At 33.6% G+C, this 16,948-nt stretch overlaps 2 protein-coding genes and 1 non-coding gene across 3 annotated transcripts; 2 read left to right on the forward strand and 1 right to left on the reverse strand.

The window, feature by feature from the left end:
- Positions 1 to 1,961: 1,961 nt before the first annotated feature.
- On the forward strand, positions 1,962 to 6,131 carry LOC131013522 (probable LRR receptor-like serine/threonine-protein kinase At3g47570). Its single transcript, XM_057941633.1, has 4 exons — positions 1,962 to 3,086; positions 3,206 to 3,424; positions 3,532 to 5,541; positions 5,627 to 6,131. Exons 1-4 carry the CDS (start codon positions 2,177 to 2,179, stop codon positions 6,007 to 6,009), a joined length of 3,522 nt encoding a protein of 1,173 aa, XP_057797616.1. The 5' UTR covers positions 1,962 to 2,176; the 3' UTR covers positions 6,010 to 6,131.
- A 585-nt stretch (positions 6,132 to 6,716) lies between these two features.
- On the reverse strand, positions 6,717 to 6,789 carry TRNAK-CUU (transfer RNA lysine (anticodon CUU)). Its single transcript has one exon. It is a non-coding gene; the product is annotated as a tRNA-Lys (tRNA).
- Positions 6,790 to 8,802: 2,013 nt separating this feature from the next.
- Positions 8,803 to 13,676, forward strand: LOC131013524 (shaggy-related protein kinase eta). The gene is made up of 12 exons (XM_057941635.1): positions 8,803 to 9,204; positions 9,941 to 10,033; positions 10,367 to 10,426; positions 10,517 to 10,789; positions 10,872 to 10,946; positions 11,024 to 11,080; positions 11,232 to 11,372; positions 11,479 to 11,529; positions 11,612 to 11,707; positions 12,156 to 12,239; positions 12,373 to 12,474; positions 13,072 to 13,676. The coding sequence occupies exons 1-12, from the start codon at positions 9,190 to 9,192 to the stop codon at positions 13,171 to 13,173; spliced, it is 1,149 nt and encodes a 382-aa protein (XP_057797618.1). The 5' UTR covers positions 8,803 to 9,189; the 3' UTR covers positions 13,174 to 13,676.
- The last annotated feature ends 3,272 nt before the right edge of the window (positions 13,677 to 16,948 follow it).

Consider the following 16,948-nt stretch of genomic DNA (forward strand, 5'->3'; position numbering starts at 1 on the left):
ATAGGAAAGTTAGATTAAGATTAACCTTTAACTAAATCTTCTTCTTTGGAGGGGGTAAATAAAGTCATTCAAGTAAAAAAAAATAGTACGAGACATAATTGAGGGAAGACAATTTAACGGACCTAAAAAAGGGCAGACTCACAAGACCCACTAGGATCAATTGTAAAATTTAAATATCTATATATATCAATAAAATATACTTCTTCCATTCTTGAAAATTGTGATCTATATCAGTACGTCCCTACAAATTATGATATTTTTTTTATTTAAAAATAATCTCACAAACTTTCCTCTTACTATTTATAAAAAGACTCAATCTCCTCTCAAATGCAAGTACTGTATTTTTTAGAAAAAATACTGCTGCCTCTATTGGGTCACAATTTATTGGAAAAAAAAACTTGGATAATGTAAAATTAAATGGAAAGAAAAAAACTTAGATACCAAAGAAGTTAACCCTCCACCTTTCATTACTTTCTCTATTCCCATGGTCCCACCCACCATGTTCCATGCACAGACAATTCTTCTTTGGTTTCGAATTTCGATCTCCTCTTTTCTTGACCATTCATTTTAATTATTTGGGTTGTGGGATGGAGTTGATTTCATGCTACAATAGTCCAATGTCAAATGTCCTTTATGAGATATCATATTTTATTTTCTTTGTAAACTGAAAATGGCCAAAACTTGAATTGGGACGTCGGCCATCCATAATCTATATATTATAAAGAATTGATTTCAGACTACAAATAGTCCAATGTCAAATGTCCGTTATGAGATATCATATAGTATCATCTCTTATTTTCTTTGTAAACTGAAAGTGGCCAAAACTTGAATTGGGACACCAGCCATTCATAATCTATAATCCTATAATATATATAGTATTAAAAAGATAATTTCAAATTAAAATTAATTTCAAAATAAATTAATAAAATTTTTTATATTTAAATTATGCTTTGTAATGGCTAAAAATTAAATAATCTATTACATATTAAAATTATATAATTCATTTTAGAAACTTTGAATGATCATAATAGGGTTCATTTTAAATCTAACTTTTATATATTATATATCAAATTATGGCTTTTATTACGATCTTTAATTCAAAATGCATATTATACATATTTTTGTGAATGAATTACTTCATTCTTCCCTCAAATTAGTACTCATATTTTCTTTTTGATACGTTCCTAAAATAAGTACTCCATTCATTTCCCTTTTTGATATGTGACTATGTGTACCACCTCCACACAACTCATTTACAACAAAAATAAAACTATTATTTCACTCATACACAAACAATCAATTTCTTATAATTTGTGTTATTCAAATCGGTACTCATTTGAGGGACGGAGGAGTAATATATTTTGAGAAAGAGTGAAACAATAGGTTTAAGAAAATAAAGAGAGAAAGAGATGGGGAGATAATATAATTTTTTTTAATGATGCAATTATTTTTTAATTGTATTTAAGACGGATACCGTTGTATATATGTTAGATGGTTTGGGTAATTGAGCCATACTAACCTCATCATTTTGGTTTATTATCATATTCTATAACAACTAACGATTCCAGATGACTAGACTTATATATAGGCATGAAGTTATTTTTATAATTTCTAAGTATAAATTAGAATATAAATTAATTCCCTATCGAATTTCTCTGATAGTTTACACACTAGTAACACTAAATGAAAAATGGAGTCATAATTGGTGGATCGATAAATCTCCTATGAGATTGACCTGACCGTGGGATCGACTTTTTAATTCGAGTTAGGATTTATGAACTTTAATTAAAATTTATTAATTTAAAATAGTACTAGCATATATTATTCTCCGATTATGATTTATTAATGTATTGACCGATCCTATGTAAGTTCTCGACCTCACAAGTCACAATAAACCGCCTCATGATTGATAACCTAAAAGGGAATATATGATTGAAACAGACTCCATTCCTTTCTGTATTCCTACACAGACAACTTTTATTGTTGTTTTCTATCTTTTTCTAAGAGTACTTGACAAAGAGCCTACTCAAAGTCAAAAAAAATACATCAAAACTGGCTCATAAAAGATTATTGCATTCATACTAGAAACAATTTGCAGCCATATATGGAGAAAATCTATTAGTAGTTGCAACTATTAGGGAGTAGAATAATCACTCACACCCTCCAGTTTGAAGCCATGAAGAAATACTATTATTGCATTTTTGCATATGCAGTTCTTACCATAACCTTTCAAATGCATCCTTGTTTATCTACGAGTCTTTCGACTGATCAAAGTGTGCTTCTTTCACTCAAACAACATATTACCTCCGACCCTTCTCGTATACTCGAAACAAATTGGAGCAATTCAAGCTCCGTCTGCAGCTGGATTGGTGTCACCTGCAGCTTGCGCCACCAAAGAGTAGCTGCCTTGAATCTCTCTTACATGAGTCCCTCCGGCACCATTCCACCGCAACTCGGAAACCTCTCCTTCCTCGTCTCCCTCGACCTCACCAGCTGCCTCTTCAGTGGAGCTCTGCCTCACCAGCTGTCTCTCCTTCGCCGGTTGAAGTTCATATCTCTCCGACTCAACAACTTCACAGGAGACATCCCTCCATTGTTTGGTCAGTTACCAAAATTAGAGTACTTGAATTTACGCAATAACAGTTTCACAGGTTACATCCCAAAATCCCTCTCAAACCTGACAAACCTACAATTTCTTGACTTATCTTCCAATTCTTTAAGTGGAGAAATTCCACAAGAGTTAGGGAGGCTTCAAAGTCTACAAAATCTGTGGATTGAATCAAATCATTTATCGGGCGCTATACCATCTGCCATTTTCAATATATCGAGCCTGATGAAAATAGGTTTGACATATAATGAATTGAGTGGAAGTCTTCCAACAGACATGTGCAGTAACCTTCCATTTCTTGCATGGATTCTTCTCTCTTTCAATCAGCTGAGCGGCTCCATTCCGACAAATCTATCCCAATGTTCACGACTTGAGAGATTGGGGCTCTCTTATAACTCTTTTAGGGGGCAGATACCTTCAGAAATCGGCTACTTAACATCTCTTGTGGCTTTAGCTCTTGGTGGTAACAATTTGAACGGTATGGTTTACATTCTTATCGCATTAGATTGACATAAACATGTGCAAAATGACGTTTGATTTTCTATCGATATTAGATTGAGAATTTTGTTTGAGGAAAGTTTATAACTTTTTTGGCAGGTAGACTACCATATGAGATTGGCAATCTTCAGAGCTTGGTTGGTTTTGGTGTTGAAAACAATCAGATTGGGGGCTCAGTTGATTTTAATATTTTCATGAATATGTCTTCTCTGCAAACCTTATATCTGTGGCGCAACAATTTCACGGGAAACCTTTCAAGGGATATCGGGAATCTTACTATGCTGATAAACTTGAATCTCTCGTACAACAATTTCACAGGTGTGTACAACAAGTCAACAACTTATATCTTTTTAACAATGTTAATTGAGTCCATTATATTGTATCGTTATTAAATTTTCAAATTCGATCTTATGTATTTTTGGCAGGTGTTATACCCAGAGAAATTGGCCAACGTCTTGACCAGCTGGAAATACTTAGATTAGGAATGAACACGTTGAGTGGTTCAATGCCACATGAGATTTTTAACATCTCAACTCTTAGAGAACTTTCACTTACACAGAGTGGCGTGTCCGGTGATCTTCCAATCAATTTGTGCAGTGGGTATCCTTTTCTTGAGGAACTTTACCTTGGTTTAAATAACTTGAGCGGACGAATACCCGAATCCATTTCCAATTGTTCCCGACTCAGAAATCTTGATCTCAGTAATAACAAATTCACTGGCTTTGTACCTCACTCTCTGGGAAGCCTAACATTTCTTGAGATATTGAATCTGTATGAAAACAATCTAACGATTGGATCGTCATCATCTTCAGAAGTGAGCTTCATTACTTCATTGACGAATTGCAGATCGTTGACCTTTTTGGGCATTAGTGCTAATCCTCTTGATGGGACTCTTCCATCTTCCATTGGAAACTTATCTTCCCACCTCCAAATATTCTCTGCATTCGAGGCCAGATTAAAGGGCAGAATTCCTGCTGAGATCGGTAACTTAACCAACTTGTTTCAACTTCGTTTAGATGGCAATCACATGTCTGGTAATATTCCGCTTACTGTGAAGCACCTGCGCAAGCTCCAAGGCTTATATATACACAACAACAACATCAATGGTTCTATTCCAGAGGATCTTTGTGATATATACAGCTTTTCTGAATTAAGTTTGAGTGGGAATCATTTGTCTGGTCCAATACCAAAGTGCTTAGGAAATATCACATCCTTAAGCCAACTTTATCTAGATTCTAACATGTTGACTTCAACCATACCATCAGGCTTGTGGCGCCTAAAAAATTTGCTGGTGCTAGACTTATCCGCTAACTCATTGACCGGATTCTTACCTCCATATGTTGGTAATTTAGTAGCAGCAATTTCCATAAATCTATCAATGAATCAATTGTCAAATTCTATACCAAGCATGATTGGTAATTTGCAAAATTTGGTTGATCTTTCTTTGGCACAAAATAGACTAGAAGGTTCAATCCCAGTGTCCATTGGGAGCATTACGGGTTTGGAAACTCTAGATTTCTCTAATAATAACCTCTCTGGTTCAGTGCCAAAATCTTTGCAGGCGCTTCAACACCTCGATAACTTTAATGTCTCTTTCAACGCTCTAAGTGGAGAAATTCCCAGTGGTGGTCCTTTTGTGAACTTCACAATGGAGTCTTTTAAAGGTAATGAAGCACTATGTGGAATTCCAAGGTTCCAAGTCCCGCCTTGTCATGTTGTCAAGAAGCACAGATCAAAGAGGAAGAAGGTAGAACTTGCTTTGTTCATTCTTGTTGGGGTTGTGGCTTTCACCACAATTCTATGTTTGGGCTTTATTTTTCTCAGATACAAAAGGAAAGATAAAGCAACTAGTGAAACTGCTGGAATTTTGGGTGCTATAACTGAAAGAATTTCCTACTATGAACTCTCACATGCAACTCAACAGTTCAGTGAGAGCAACTTACTAGGCATGGGAAGTTTTGGTTCTGTTTATAGAGGAATTCTTGGAAATGGGAAGGTTATTGCGGTAAAGGTGTTTAAACTACAATCTGAAGTTGCTTTCAGGAGCTTTGATATTGAATGTGAAGTTTTACGTAATATTCGTCATAGAAATTTGACGAAAGTCATAAGCAGTTGCTCCAATGAAGAATTCAAGGCTTTGGTACTTGAATACATGCCAAAGGGAAACCTGGAACAATGGTTGTATTCACACAACTATTGCTTGGATTTCATGAAAAGGTTGAACATAATGATTGATGTGGCATTGGCATTGGAATATCTTCACCATGGCTACTCTACTCCAATTGTTCATTGTGACTTGAAGCCTAGCAATGTCTTGTTAGATGAAGAAATGGTAGCTCATGTGAGTGATTTTGGTATATCAAAACTATTATTGGACGAGGAGGAGAGCATTGTGATAACGAAAACTCTAGCAACACTTGGTTACATTGCTCCAGGTAAATTCTTAGTCTTTGATTTTAAATAAATGGTGTCTTCTAACTAAACATTTTTATGACTAAAGATACTTGTTTGTCGTTCTAGAGTATGGTTTTGAAGGGATAGTCTCTACAAGATGTGATGTCTACAGCTTTGGTATAATGTTGATGGAAACCTTTGCGAGAAAGAAACCAAGTGACAATATGTTTGATGGAGATCTAACCTTGAAGGTCTGGATTGAAAGCTCAGTTCCACAGTCAGCAGATCGAGTTATAGATGTGAACTTACTAATGGATCTTGATGAAGAACACGGCGACAAAATTATTGAATTCACATCATCCATATTTGAGTTGGCTTTCAAGTGTTCTGCAGAATCCCCTTATGACAGGATCAACATGAAAGAAGCTCTAGCGGAGCTGCAGAAAATCAAACGCCGATGTTTGGTTGTTGAAGGAATTGCCAAGAAAGAAGATGACACTACAAATTGAAATCTTGGAATTTAATGAAGCTGATGGAGAACTAACGGTTCATGAATCTTAGAGAAATGTATTTTGTTGATGTCGGGATAATACTTTAAGTCGAAGTCGAATACTAGTATTGCGTTGTATCATTGTGTGTAAAGTGGGTTTCTTGTCCGAATCTTAAACGCTATTAGCCGATGCTTAAGGTTAAAAAAGGGCAGTAAGAATACACCTAAGGAAAAGAATAAAACAAGTCAATTTTCGTTCAGACATTTCACCAAACAGCTGGTGGTCTAAGATTTGGGTGATAAATAATATAGACATCCTAATCTTTCATATACTCAAAATTATAAATAGCTCAATGAATAGAAAGCTACGAGAACGTCTTCTAATTCCAGTATATGTTAAAGAATAGCAAAGATTGTAGCAATATATAAGTGAACGAATGGGATAACAATTCTAAGCACCATATGGATTTTACAAATGATTTCATGCTGTTAATTATTTTTTCCAGTTGATGGATTTTCTGTGGCTACATCCATCAACTCTCTTCAATATGCAGGTTGGCTGATTCCAGATTAAGATTTTTTACTTCACCTCTTTTTCTCCTTTTCTTCCTGCTCCGGTGGTTCCAGTTCAACTGTAATGTCTCCATCTGAATTCAAGTAGTACAAAATCAAAATTAGCAAAAGCAGGAGCCAAAAAATGAAATAAATAAACAATGGTTTTAAAACCGCCCACCGTGGGGCTCGAACCCACGACCACAAGGTTAAGAGCCTTGCGCTCTACCAACTGAGCTAGACGGGCTTCCATGACAAAAATTTACATGTTAAATATATATCTATTTCATTTGACTATAGTATATGAGAATTAGTACTTTGCCCACCTCCTCGAACATTAACTTCACACATTAATCACTCTACTGCTAATCCATTATATCTATAACTAAAAGTAAGTGTTTGAACAGAGTCTACAACAGGAAGCGTCAGGCCAAGATCACCGGAGAGATTTTGGAGATTGTTGTTGGAGTCGACGCCTTGGTCAGACTTCAGCCTGATCCTACTACTAAATTTCCAGCAATAGATACTTTTGATTATCTGCTGCGTATAAATCTCCTCAAACAAGAGAAAACACCATTCTATTTTGTAACATAAGCCATCTTACTCACATTTAATGTATAATGTGATGTGATTTTTTTTACTTATGATCACAAGACCCTTTGGGCATGTTTGTTTGCCAGGAAAGTAATCTGAATCGGGATTTATTAGAAAATAAATCCTAATAGATTCATTCTCCAATGTTTGGAAATATCAAAAATAATTGTTAGGATTCCGGATTTGTATCATTAAATAAATATAATTAATCAATATATATATAGTAATTAAATTGTAATTTAAACTTTATAATATATTTCTCTAATTAATTTTTTTAATAACAACAAAGTACATTATTCAGGTTAATTATAAGATTTATAATTCTAAAATTAAATTCAAATTTTCTTACATAATAATAATAATAATAATAATAATAATAATAATAATAATAATGATGATGATGATGATGATGATGATGATGATGATGATGATGATGATGTATGAAATAAAGTATGATTTATAGTTTTAAAAAATTAAATTAAGTTTCTTAATCAAATTGAAGGTTTATAAAAAAAAGAAAGAAAAATGCCCTTGAAAGCACAAGAACGCAGAGTAGGGTGCCAATTAAATTAAGTTTCTTAATAAAGTATGATTCATAGTTCTAAGAATTAAATTATAATTTGCTTAAAATAAATTATGAACTAATTAATCAATTAAATAGTAATAATAATAATAATAATAATAATAATAATAATAATAATAATAATAACAATATAAAGTTGATTCATAGTTCTGAAAATTAAATTATAATTTGCTTAAAATAAATTATGGACTAATAATAATAATAATAATAATAATAATAATAATAATAATAATACAAAACATTAAATACCTACTAAATAAAAATTATAATTTAAGTTTTATTATAAAATAATACAAATAAGTAAGATTCCTGAGAATCAGGAAAAAGAATACCTAAGAAAAGTTAGGGAATAAAAATCCTAGAAAGTTGCACTACTTTCCTGATTTTCAGGATTTTTATTACTTTTCCTGACCGATAAAAATTTAATCAAACACAGAAATTTAATATTTTGGAATCAGATTACATTCTCAGGACAGAATCCGTGCCAAACAAACGGGTTTGAGAAAAATATTTGTCTCTACCAACATCACGTTGTTTCTTTGGGTGAACCATGAAATTACATGCTCAAAAAATTCTAGTAGATAGATTAGATGTTCTCGTAAATCCATCTGTCTTTAAAAGGTGCTGCTTGTCGTCCTTTTTTTATTTCCTGTCCATACTACAGATGTAGTAGATTTGATTATATATAGTCAGTGGTCATGAATTGAAACGTCTATTAAAAAAATTGCGATGAAATTAGAAAATCGCAAATTTAAATCCAATATTTCCGAGGAACTGCACGAGTCAATGTTAAGATTTGCCCAGGTGATAGATAAATTGGGGACTATAAACTATAGGATAAAATAATAAATTTTTAATTAATTATTATTTTAAAAAATGAGCTATAAGAAGCAAAATGGGGTTGTGAATAGAATCACCCAGATTGAAAAACATTTTACTCATAGAAAAGTATGGGCTGAAAATTATAACACAGTTCGAGAAGCCCATCTATTGCTCTACAAGCCCAATATGTGCAGCACCAATCAAAGTCGCTTTATAAAACGAATACTAATTAATTGACGGTTTTTATTTGTGATCTAAATGAGGCAAGGCATCGTAAATAAAGTGGAAACCAAGGTGGTTCTCCGCCCAACTATTTCCTCAAACATAAGAAAAAGGAGAAAGAAAAAAGAGGAGAGAGAAAGAGAGAGGGAGAGTCAGAGAGCTGTAATCACATGGGATGCTGTTTGGTTTGTGGGTCCCAGCATCCCTACCCCACCCCCACCACCACCACCACCACCCTCCTCTAACCACGCCTCTCTCCTCTTTTTCTCTTTCTCTCTCTCCCTAATTGTGTTCTTCTTTCCCTTTTCTCTACCGACAATCATCAACGCCAAAATGTTGCGCAGATCGCAGAGTTGAAATATCGTTTTGTGTTCTCCGTTTTTTCAGGTTTTCGCCTTTCGATTTTCCTCTGGGAATTCTACTGTTATGGCCGACGATAAGGTAATTTTTATTTTACTTTTTCGTTTTTGGCCGAAGATTGTTCTCATTTTGTGAGATTGATTTCCAAATATCACACTATGTTAAATCTTCTATTTTCTTTCGTCATAACTACGGAAATGGCAGATCTGCATTTTTTATTTGTTTTATTTTTTCTGAATCAATGAAATTCTGGCGTTGAATTTAGCAGATTTTATAGTTTTGGTGCTTGAGGCTATTGTTGCTTGTAACCGTTATGTAGGAGTCGTAGATTCTGTTCTGGTGTGTGTAGAAATCATTAATTCTATAATTTGCCTAGGTTTTACCTTCAATTATAGACGAGCTAAGAGAAATTTTATTTCATCTGAATTGGCGGTTAGATTTGTGGTGTCAAGCTTTTCTTTATTCTCAAGTTTATGGAAAGTTATTTACTTCTGTCTACCTCGATTTTAGAAGTTTCTATGGCCTTGGAGTAGATCGATGCCTTAAGCCACAATGTTTTAGTGAGGTTACTATTTTTCTATAATTGGAATTTTTTGGTTAGTGAAGGTGTCGTAAATTATGGATTTAGCTTTATGTCCTGGATTATGCTTTTGTTCTTCGTTGAATTATATATTTGCACTACTACTTTGCTACGTGCTCTGCTAGAGTGTGTATTCTTGCCAAATGTGCATATCCATAGGAAGAGCTTTCATAGCTGATCTTTAGTAGCGGTGGAGTAATGTGGTTTCTTATATGAGCATAATTTATCATTATACAGGAGATGTCTGCTCCTGTGATGGATGGGAATGGCACAGTCACTGGTCACATAATTTCGACTACCATTGGGGGAAAGAATGGGGAACCTAAGCAGGTAAACCTATTGACCAATTGCTGGGCTTGATTGACTGAGCTAATAACTGCAACTTTATTTTGCTTAAGTTTGGATGATTTAGGTTGTATGAAGCTTGTTAGGCTTGATGTAGACTATAGTGAACAATCTTGAGCTGTTAAGTCTAGTTCTTGAAATTAAGCCTATCTTCAGCGGCCTATCAGTATGTCAAATAGAAGTTTGAGAGGAACTGGCGGAGACAAGGGTGAAGGGGTTAAAAATGGTTGTTCTACCTCATTTTCTCTGCAAGGAGAAAAGACCTAAGAAGGAAAACCTTGGTTTATGTCTAATTTCATTTTTTTTGGTACTATGCAGACAGTTAGTTACATGGCGGAGCGAGTTGTAGGGACTGGTTCATTTGGAATTGTTTTTCAGGTATTTACATTTTTGTGCCATTAGTGCTAGTTTCCAATTTCGTGGTGTCAGTTCTCAAGAAACTTATTTGCTATATATTATTCTACTCAGGCAAAATGCATTGAAACTGGAGAGACTGTGGCTATAAAAAAGGTTTTGCAAGACAGAAGATATAAAAATCGTGAACTGCAGTTAATGCGGACTATGGATCACCCAAACATTGTTTCCTTGAAGCATTGTTTCTTCTCAACTACAAGCCAAAATGAGCTTTTTCTCAATTTAGTTATGGAGTATGTTCCAGAAAGTATGTTTCGGGTTCTGAAGCATTATAGTGATGCAAACCAGAAAATGCCACTCATCTATGTGAAACTTTATACTTACCAAGTAAGTAAAATAACTCCTTATAAAGTGCTTTCAACTTTATGTTTCTTTGTTTTCAATATGATAATTTGGATATGATCTGCAGATTTTCCGTGGGTTGGCTTACATGCATTCTGTTGCTGGTGTCTGCCACAGAGACTTGAAGCCCCAAAATGTTTTGGTAGGGATAAATAGATTTTGCACTCGCAATTAGCATAAGATGAGTGGTTTGATATTGATAGTGCTTTATCTTTGTAGGTCGATCCTTCCACCCATCAGGTCAAGATTTGCGATTTTGGAAGTGCCAAAGTATTAGTAAGTGATCCTTTTTTAGCTTCCTATGATTTGGAATAAAGTGGAAGATGTTAGCTCCGTAGCTTCCATATTGAACTTTTTTTACTGAAGTTATGCTGCAACTCATTTTTATCTTTTGTACTTATAATTGCTTGACTTTCGTTTTTAATAGGTGAGAGGTGAAGCAAACATATCGTACATCTGTTCTCGATTTTATCGAGCTCCTGAGCTCATTTTTGGTGCAACTGAATACACTACATCCATTGATATCTGGTCAGCCGGTTGTGTCCTTGCTGAACTTCTTCTGGGTCAAGTGAGTAGCCTTGCTAATTTTGCTCTCCGTAAAGTACATGCTTGTTACCTTCATTGGCTATTAGTATGTTCTTCTGACCTAATAATGCATATTGTGCAATGTGTAGCCTTTGTTTCCTGGAGAAAATGCTGTTGGCCAGCTTGTGGAAGTCATTAAGGTATAATTTAGTCATTGTTTCAGAGGTGATGTTATATATTGAGTCATTGACTTGTCTCCTAAATTATTATTTTCTCTTTTAGGTACTTGGAACTCCAACACGGGAGGAAATCCGTTGTATGAATCCAAACTACAATGATTTTAGATTTCCCCAAATTAAGGCACATCCTTGGCACAAGGTACGACCTCTAGCTTAAGGATTTCTATGCTAAGGCTCCTTGTTGCAATCTTGTTGTCCTGAGAATTTGAGATCCCCAGAGTTGAGCTTTTTTTTTTTGACTTGAGATCCCCATAGTTAAGCTTAAATGTGCATAATGATGCACATTCTCCAAGCCCATTACAGAGTAAAAAGACTTGTGATGATGGTATATAAAAGAAAGGCGAAGAATGAGAAAAGAAAAAACACTTGTTAAACGAGTATAAGTTATGCGAGTAGTAGTCTTGTCTGTCGTATTGTGGCATAGTGCAGATGCTGGTGTGTGGAATATGTATTTTACTTGGCCTATGTACTGTATTTTGTTCTACTTTTAAAAGTATCCTTGTGAGGATGGTGATGCAAAATTTGCACATGTTTCATATCATATGTTTCTGTATTTTGACCTGCCCTGTACCCATGTGTACTTTCAGGTGTTTCACAAAAGGATGCCTCCAGAAGCAATAGATCTTACTTCCAGGTTGCTGCAATACTCCCCAAATCTTCGTTGCACTGCGGTTAGTTTCTTCTATGTTTTTTTGCAGTCTGTTTGGAGAAAAAGACGTGGTCTTGGTTTGCCTAAGTGCATTCCCGAATCCCTAATATATGCCATTGTATACACGTCCTTTAACATTATGCTTCTTCTTGTAGCTTGAAGCATGTGCACATCCTTTTTTTGATGAGCTACGAGAACCTAATGCCCGGTTACCAAATGGTCGCCCATTGCCGCCTCTGTTCAACTTTAAACAGGAGGTGTGTGAATATTCTATCATTTTGCATTTACAGTAAAGAACTGATTTGAACTGTGTCTTTTAATGAACCTGATCATATTATCAGTTGTTAATTTCTTTTTAGAGGAAGCTTGTCTGATATTACATATAAAGCAAACTAAATGGACCAAACTGGATGCTTTTCTTGATGGTAATTTTGAGGGTAGTGCTTGACTTGCACGCCTTAGACAGACCTATGTCTGCACACTACTAGTGATAATCTGAAAGCTAATTAGTAATCTACATATAATGAAGCAAATTTCCAGCTGTCTCTTCTATTTGGTTGGGTTTTTTTTTCATTGTTTGTTTTTTGGTGCTTTTACACATTCACGTTATCTTGGTCTGTCCAACTTTTCTGTGCAAGTCTATAGGTTGCCTAACTGTTCCGATATCTGCATTAGGGCCATATTTGAACTTGTTGACCTGTTGCAACCTTACACTATACATACTCACTATCATTTTATCTGGACTAAGTCACTAATGGTAATAGAGCTACTAGATAGAACAGTGCTATAATTTCTCGATTATTCCCAGTTACAATTTGTCCTTTTAACTAAAGTTTCTTCTTTCCTCGATATAGTTGTCTGGTGCCTCTCCAGATCTCATCAACAAGCTGATACCTGACCACGTGAAAAGACAAATGGGCCTCCAATTCTTTGCATCCTATGAGGGAATGACGTAAAATAGATTATCCTCGAGTAATGGTAGTTAATGGGTTGAAGAACTCTTAAAACGGTTCGATAACACCTCTAACTGAGAGGGGTTAGCCGAACCAACGGAATCTGTTGAGCTATGAGGACCAGAACCGAAGGGGGGCCAATCCCACTGCAGGCTGATCTGGATTGTGTCTTCCATACATGCTGTTTTTTCCCTTTTCCTACAAAGCTGCCCGTTTGTCTCCCACCTCCGAGCAGCAGCGTTCCTGGAAGAGGGAAGATCCTTTTTGTGTATATGTTTGGTTACCCAGAAGAAAGCGATGCATAAAAGGCAAAAGATATCATCAGAGTGTATGAATAGATGTTGTCCTATAGAAGCCAGCCTGAACCAAAAAATGGTGGGTTCGATTTACTTTTCTATTTTTCTTCTGCTTCTCTTCTGTTTCTGTTTCTTCTTGTTACAGTTGCCCTTACATGTTGTGAAAGAAAATATGTTGCTTATTTATGCCAAGTTTTCTATTTCTGTTTATTTTGCCCCTTGATTTCGTCAATATTCCCACAAGTGTTTTACCATATAGTATATAAAATGGATAGTGAGTAATGAGTATTACACTTTATTAAATATAAATATTTTTTTTTCGGGTGAGCATGTATTATGCAGTGTAGCATCATGATGGGTGGTTTAATTCGTGGCAAATCTTTTACTGGAATTTTATGAGTCTGAATTTTATCAGTTTTGGTGGTTTAGTTCGTGTATTGGGTATATTTACATTTCTCCGCAATATATTGCAAATTATACATAAAGATTCAATCATGCATTGAAAAATCAGTGTACATTACATATATAGTATCGAGTTCTCTTAAAAAAGAAAAATGGTAGACTTAGAAAGCTTTTACAAATCATGTGCGGCACCAGCGTTACGGTGGGGCAGCCAATAGCTAATGGCCTTGTTCGAATGGTCAAAAAACACGACAGCAAGCAGCAGTAGCAATTATTGCGCCAGCAAAGAGAAGCACGCACTCCAAAATTGGGATTTGATTATTTTCCGATGATTTGGAAAATTTGATCGGACGGTATTGAGTGGTGGTGTGGCCTACTGCATTGAATAATATTCCACTTGTCCTGCCTCGCAAGACAAGGGGACAGTCTCTACGCCTTTCTTCGCTTCCTATTTCATTTTTTATTCAATTTCTGTGATTTCTTTAATTTCTTTTTCGCGTCCCGCCCCATGAATTTTGAGTGACTCGAGAATTTTGCCTCCATTAACGCCCTAGGCTTCTGTACTAACGAATTGTTTTTTTTTTGGTGTGCTTCAACCGTTTGAACGAATGGACTGTGATCCAACCGTGTTTCAATTGTTACTTAAATTTACAAAATGTTTTCTGTTCGAATCTCATTGTCAGTAAGCATGGGTCGAGTCCCAAATAGTTAGGCATGTGTTAGATCATAGATGAAAGGTTTCTTGATAGAGTTTCAAATATCGATTTTTTTTTTTCTTTTGTCTTTTGCATGGTAATTTGATGGGTTAATTGTTAATCAATATACGAATTTTCACTTATTTTGCAATTTAATATGGTATTTAAGATTAGTGTTACCACCTTTAATTTGTTATAAAATTAAGGTTATTAGCGCCTAAAATACATGAACTTTGGGCCTATTTGATTTTTCTCATGTACTTTGAAAGTTGTCAAAAAAATACACGAATTGAGAATTGTTGAAAAATATACGAACATTGACTAATTTTATTTTCTTCTTTGAAATATGTTGTTATAAAAAAATGATTCAAATAATTCTTTTATAACTAACTAGCTAACTTAATTAATTTAATTAATGATAGATGACAATTATTCATAGATGACATGATTTTTTTTATTTTAAAATATATTTCATAATCAAAACGACATTATTTAAAAAAAACTTATTTTGATCATTTTTATAACAATATATTTGATGGGAGAAAATATAAAATGAGCCAAAGTTTGTATATTTTTTAATTGTTCTTAAAGTTTGTGGGAAAAAATAAAATGAATCAAAATTTGTGTAATTTTTTGATAATTTTTCGTGAAAAAAATTAAAATGAGCCCAAAGTTCGTGTATTTAGATTTCAATAATCCTAAGTTCTATTTTTTTTTTCAATGACCACGGAGTTGATATGTCATACAAGCTTTTCGATGTCCACAATTAATTTCACTAAATTATAAGGGTAATTTTAAACATAGCCCCCAATTTTCTCACTATAACCCCTTATTTAAAAAAATAATAAAAATAATTATGATTGTACTATTATACCCTTATAGCTTCTATTTTAAATTTGTAATAATATAAATAAATAAATAAGAATGTACCATTATATTAATAAATCCCTAATTTTTTTTATAATAAATTAAACTCTAAAAAAATGATTGATCTATATAGCCCCTCTGTTAACCACTATTATTTGCATTTTTTTTTAATTTGAAGTGTGAAGAAGATGGAATATGATAGCCACTTTGAATCGAAACTATTGATATCTGCAATTCTTTTTTTTTTTTTTTTAATTTGAAGTGTGAAGAAGATGGAATACGAAGCTCTTTTTCTTAACAAGTTGCCGGATAATGCTTTCACCTGCTTGGCTTTGGCTGGTGTTGCTGAGGCATACGAATAGCACAGAAAATGATCTTAAATGTTCTTCTCACCTACGCGTTGTTGTATGAGGCAGTCGACAGTTTCAGAGCCATTGATGCGATTCTCGTAAGTTTTATAGATAATTTTGGATGTTGAGTTAAATTAATATTTGATAGAAATGGTTGGAATTTGGGGGATGGGTGAAGCATTTTCATGTCCGGTGACGAGTGAAGAAGATGAAGGTTCTTGAAGATGAAGATCCTTCTCACATCAAATATATATATTTTGCAAATTTAGTGATTAGCGGAGGGGCTATACATATCTTTCATATTTTTTGAGTTTAATTCATTATAAGAAATTAGGGGTTATAACTTATAAGGATATAATAGTACATTTATATTTATTTTTATTATTATTTTAAATTAAAGGCTATATTGAGTAAAATGGAGGCTGTGAATAAAATTACCCAAATTATAAATAGTGATATTATTACATCATTTTAAGAGTTGTGTTAAATTTGTAAAATGAATTAAAATTTGTGCATTACTTGGTAATCGCCCATAATTTGATCCGTGAACCTCTATTTTTGTGATCACACGCCATTTGATAAATCAAATTTGTGGGTGAATCGAGTGATATACTCAGTCCATTTTTATTAATTGTTTTCGGCCCTCAAATTACACATACCATAAACAAATAAAAAAGTTATATTTATAATCTTATCAATTATCATAATAAACGTATACTAGTATTTGCATCCCGTGCAATGCACGGGAAAATATTTTTAATTTTTATGTTTATATAAAATTAATACTAATTCAATTATTATACTTATAAATATAATCAAAAATTAATTTTAATTAAATATATTTGAATTGAATATTGACAAAATAAAAAAGAATTCACAATTATAAAATTTGATATTGAAAAACAAATAAAATAAGTTTAAAAAATTAAAAATAAAATACTAATTAAAAAAAATTAAAAATAGATTTATTCAAAAAAGATGAGAGAGGAGAGAGAAATTTATAAAACTTTAATATTTAAATAAATTTAAATTTTACATTTTAAATCAAATATTTTCATAAAATATAGTATCATATTAAAGCTCTTATCGTAATCTTTAATTTGATATGAATATTAAATATTTTATAATTAAACAAATTTCACAATTTTGGAAAGAAATGTAACAACAA

Source organism: Salvia miltiorrhiza, chromosome 2 (genome assembly GCF_028751815.1).
Source record: "Salvia miltiorrhiza cultivar Shanhuang (shh) chromosome 2, IMPLAD_Smil_shh, whole genome shotgun sequence".
Taxonomy (NCBI): Eukaryota; Viridiplantae; Streptophyta; class Magnoliopsida; order Lamiales; family Lamiaceae; genus Salvia; species Salvia miltiorrhiza.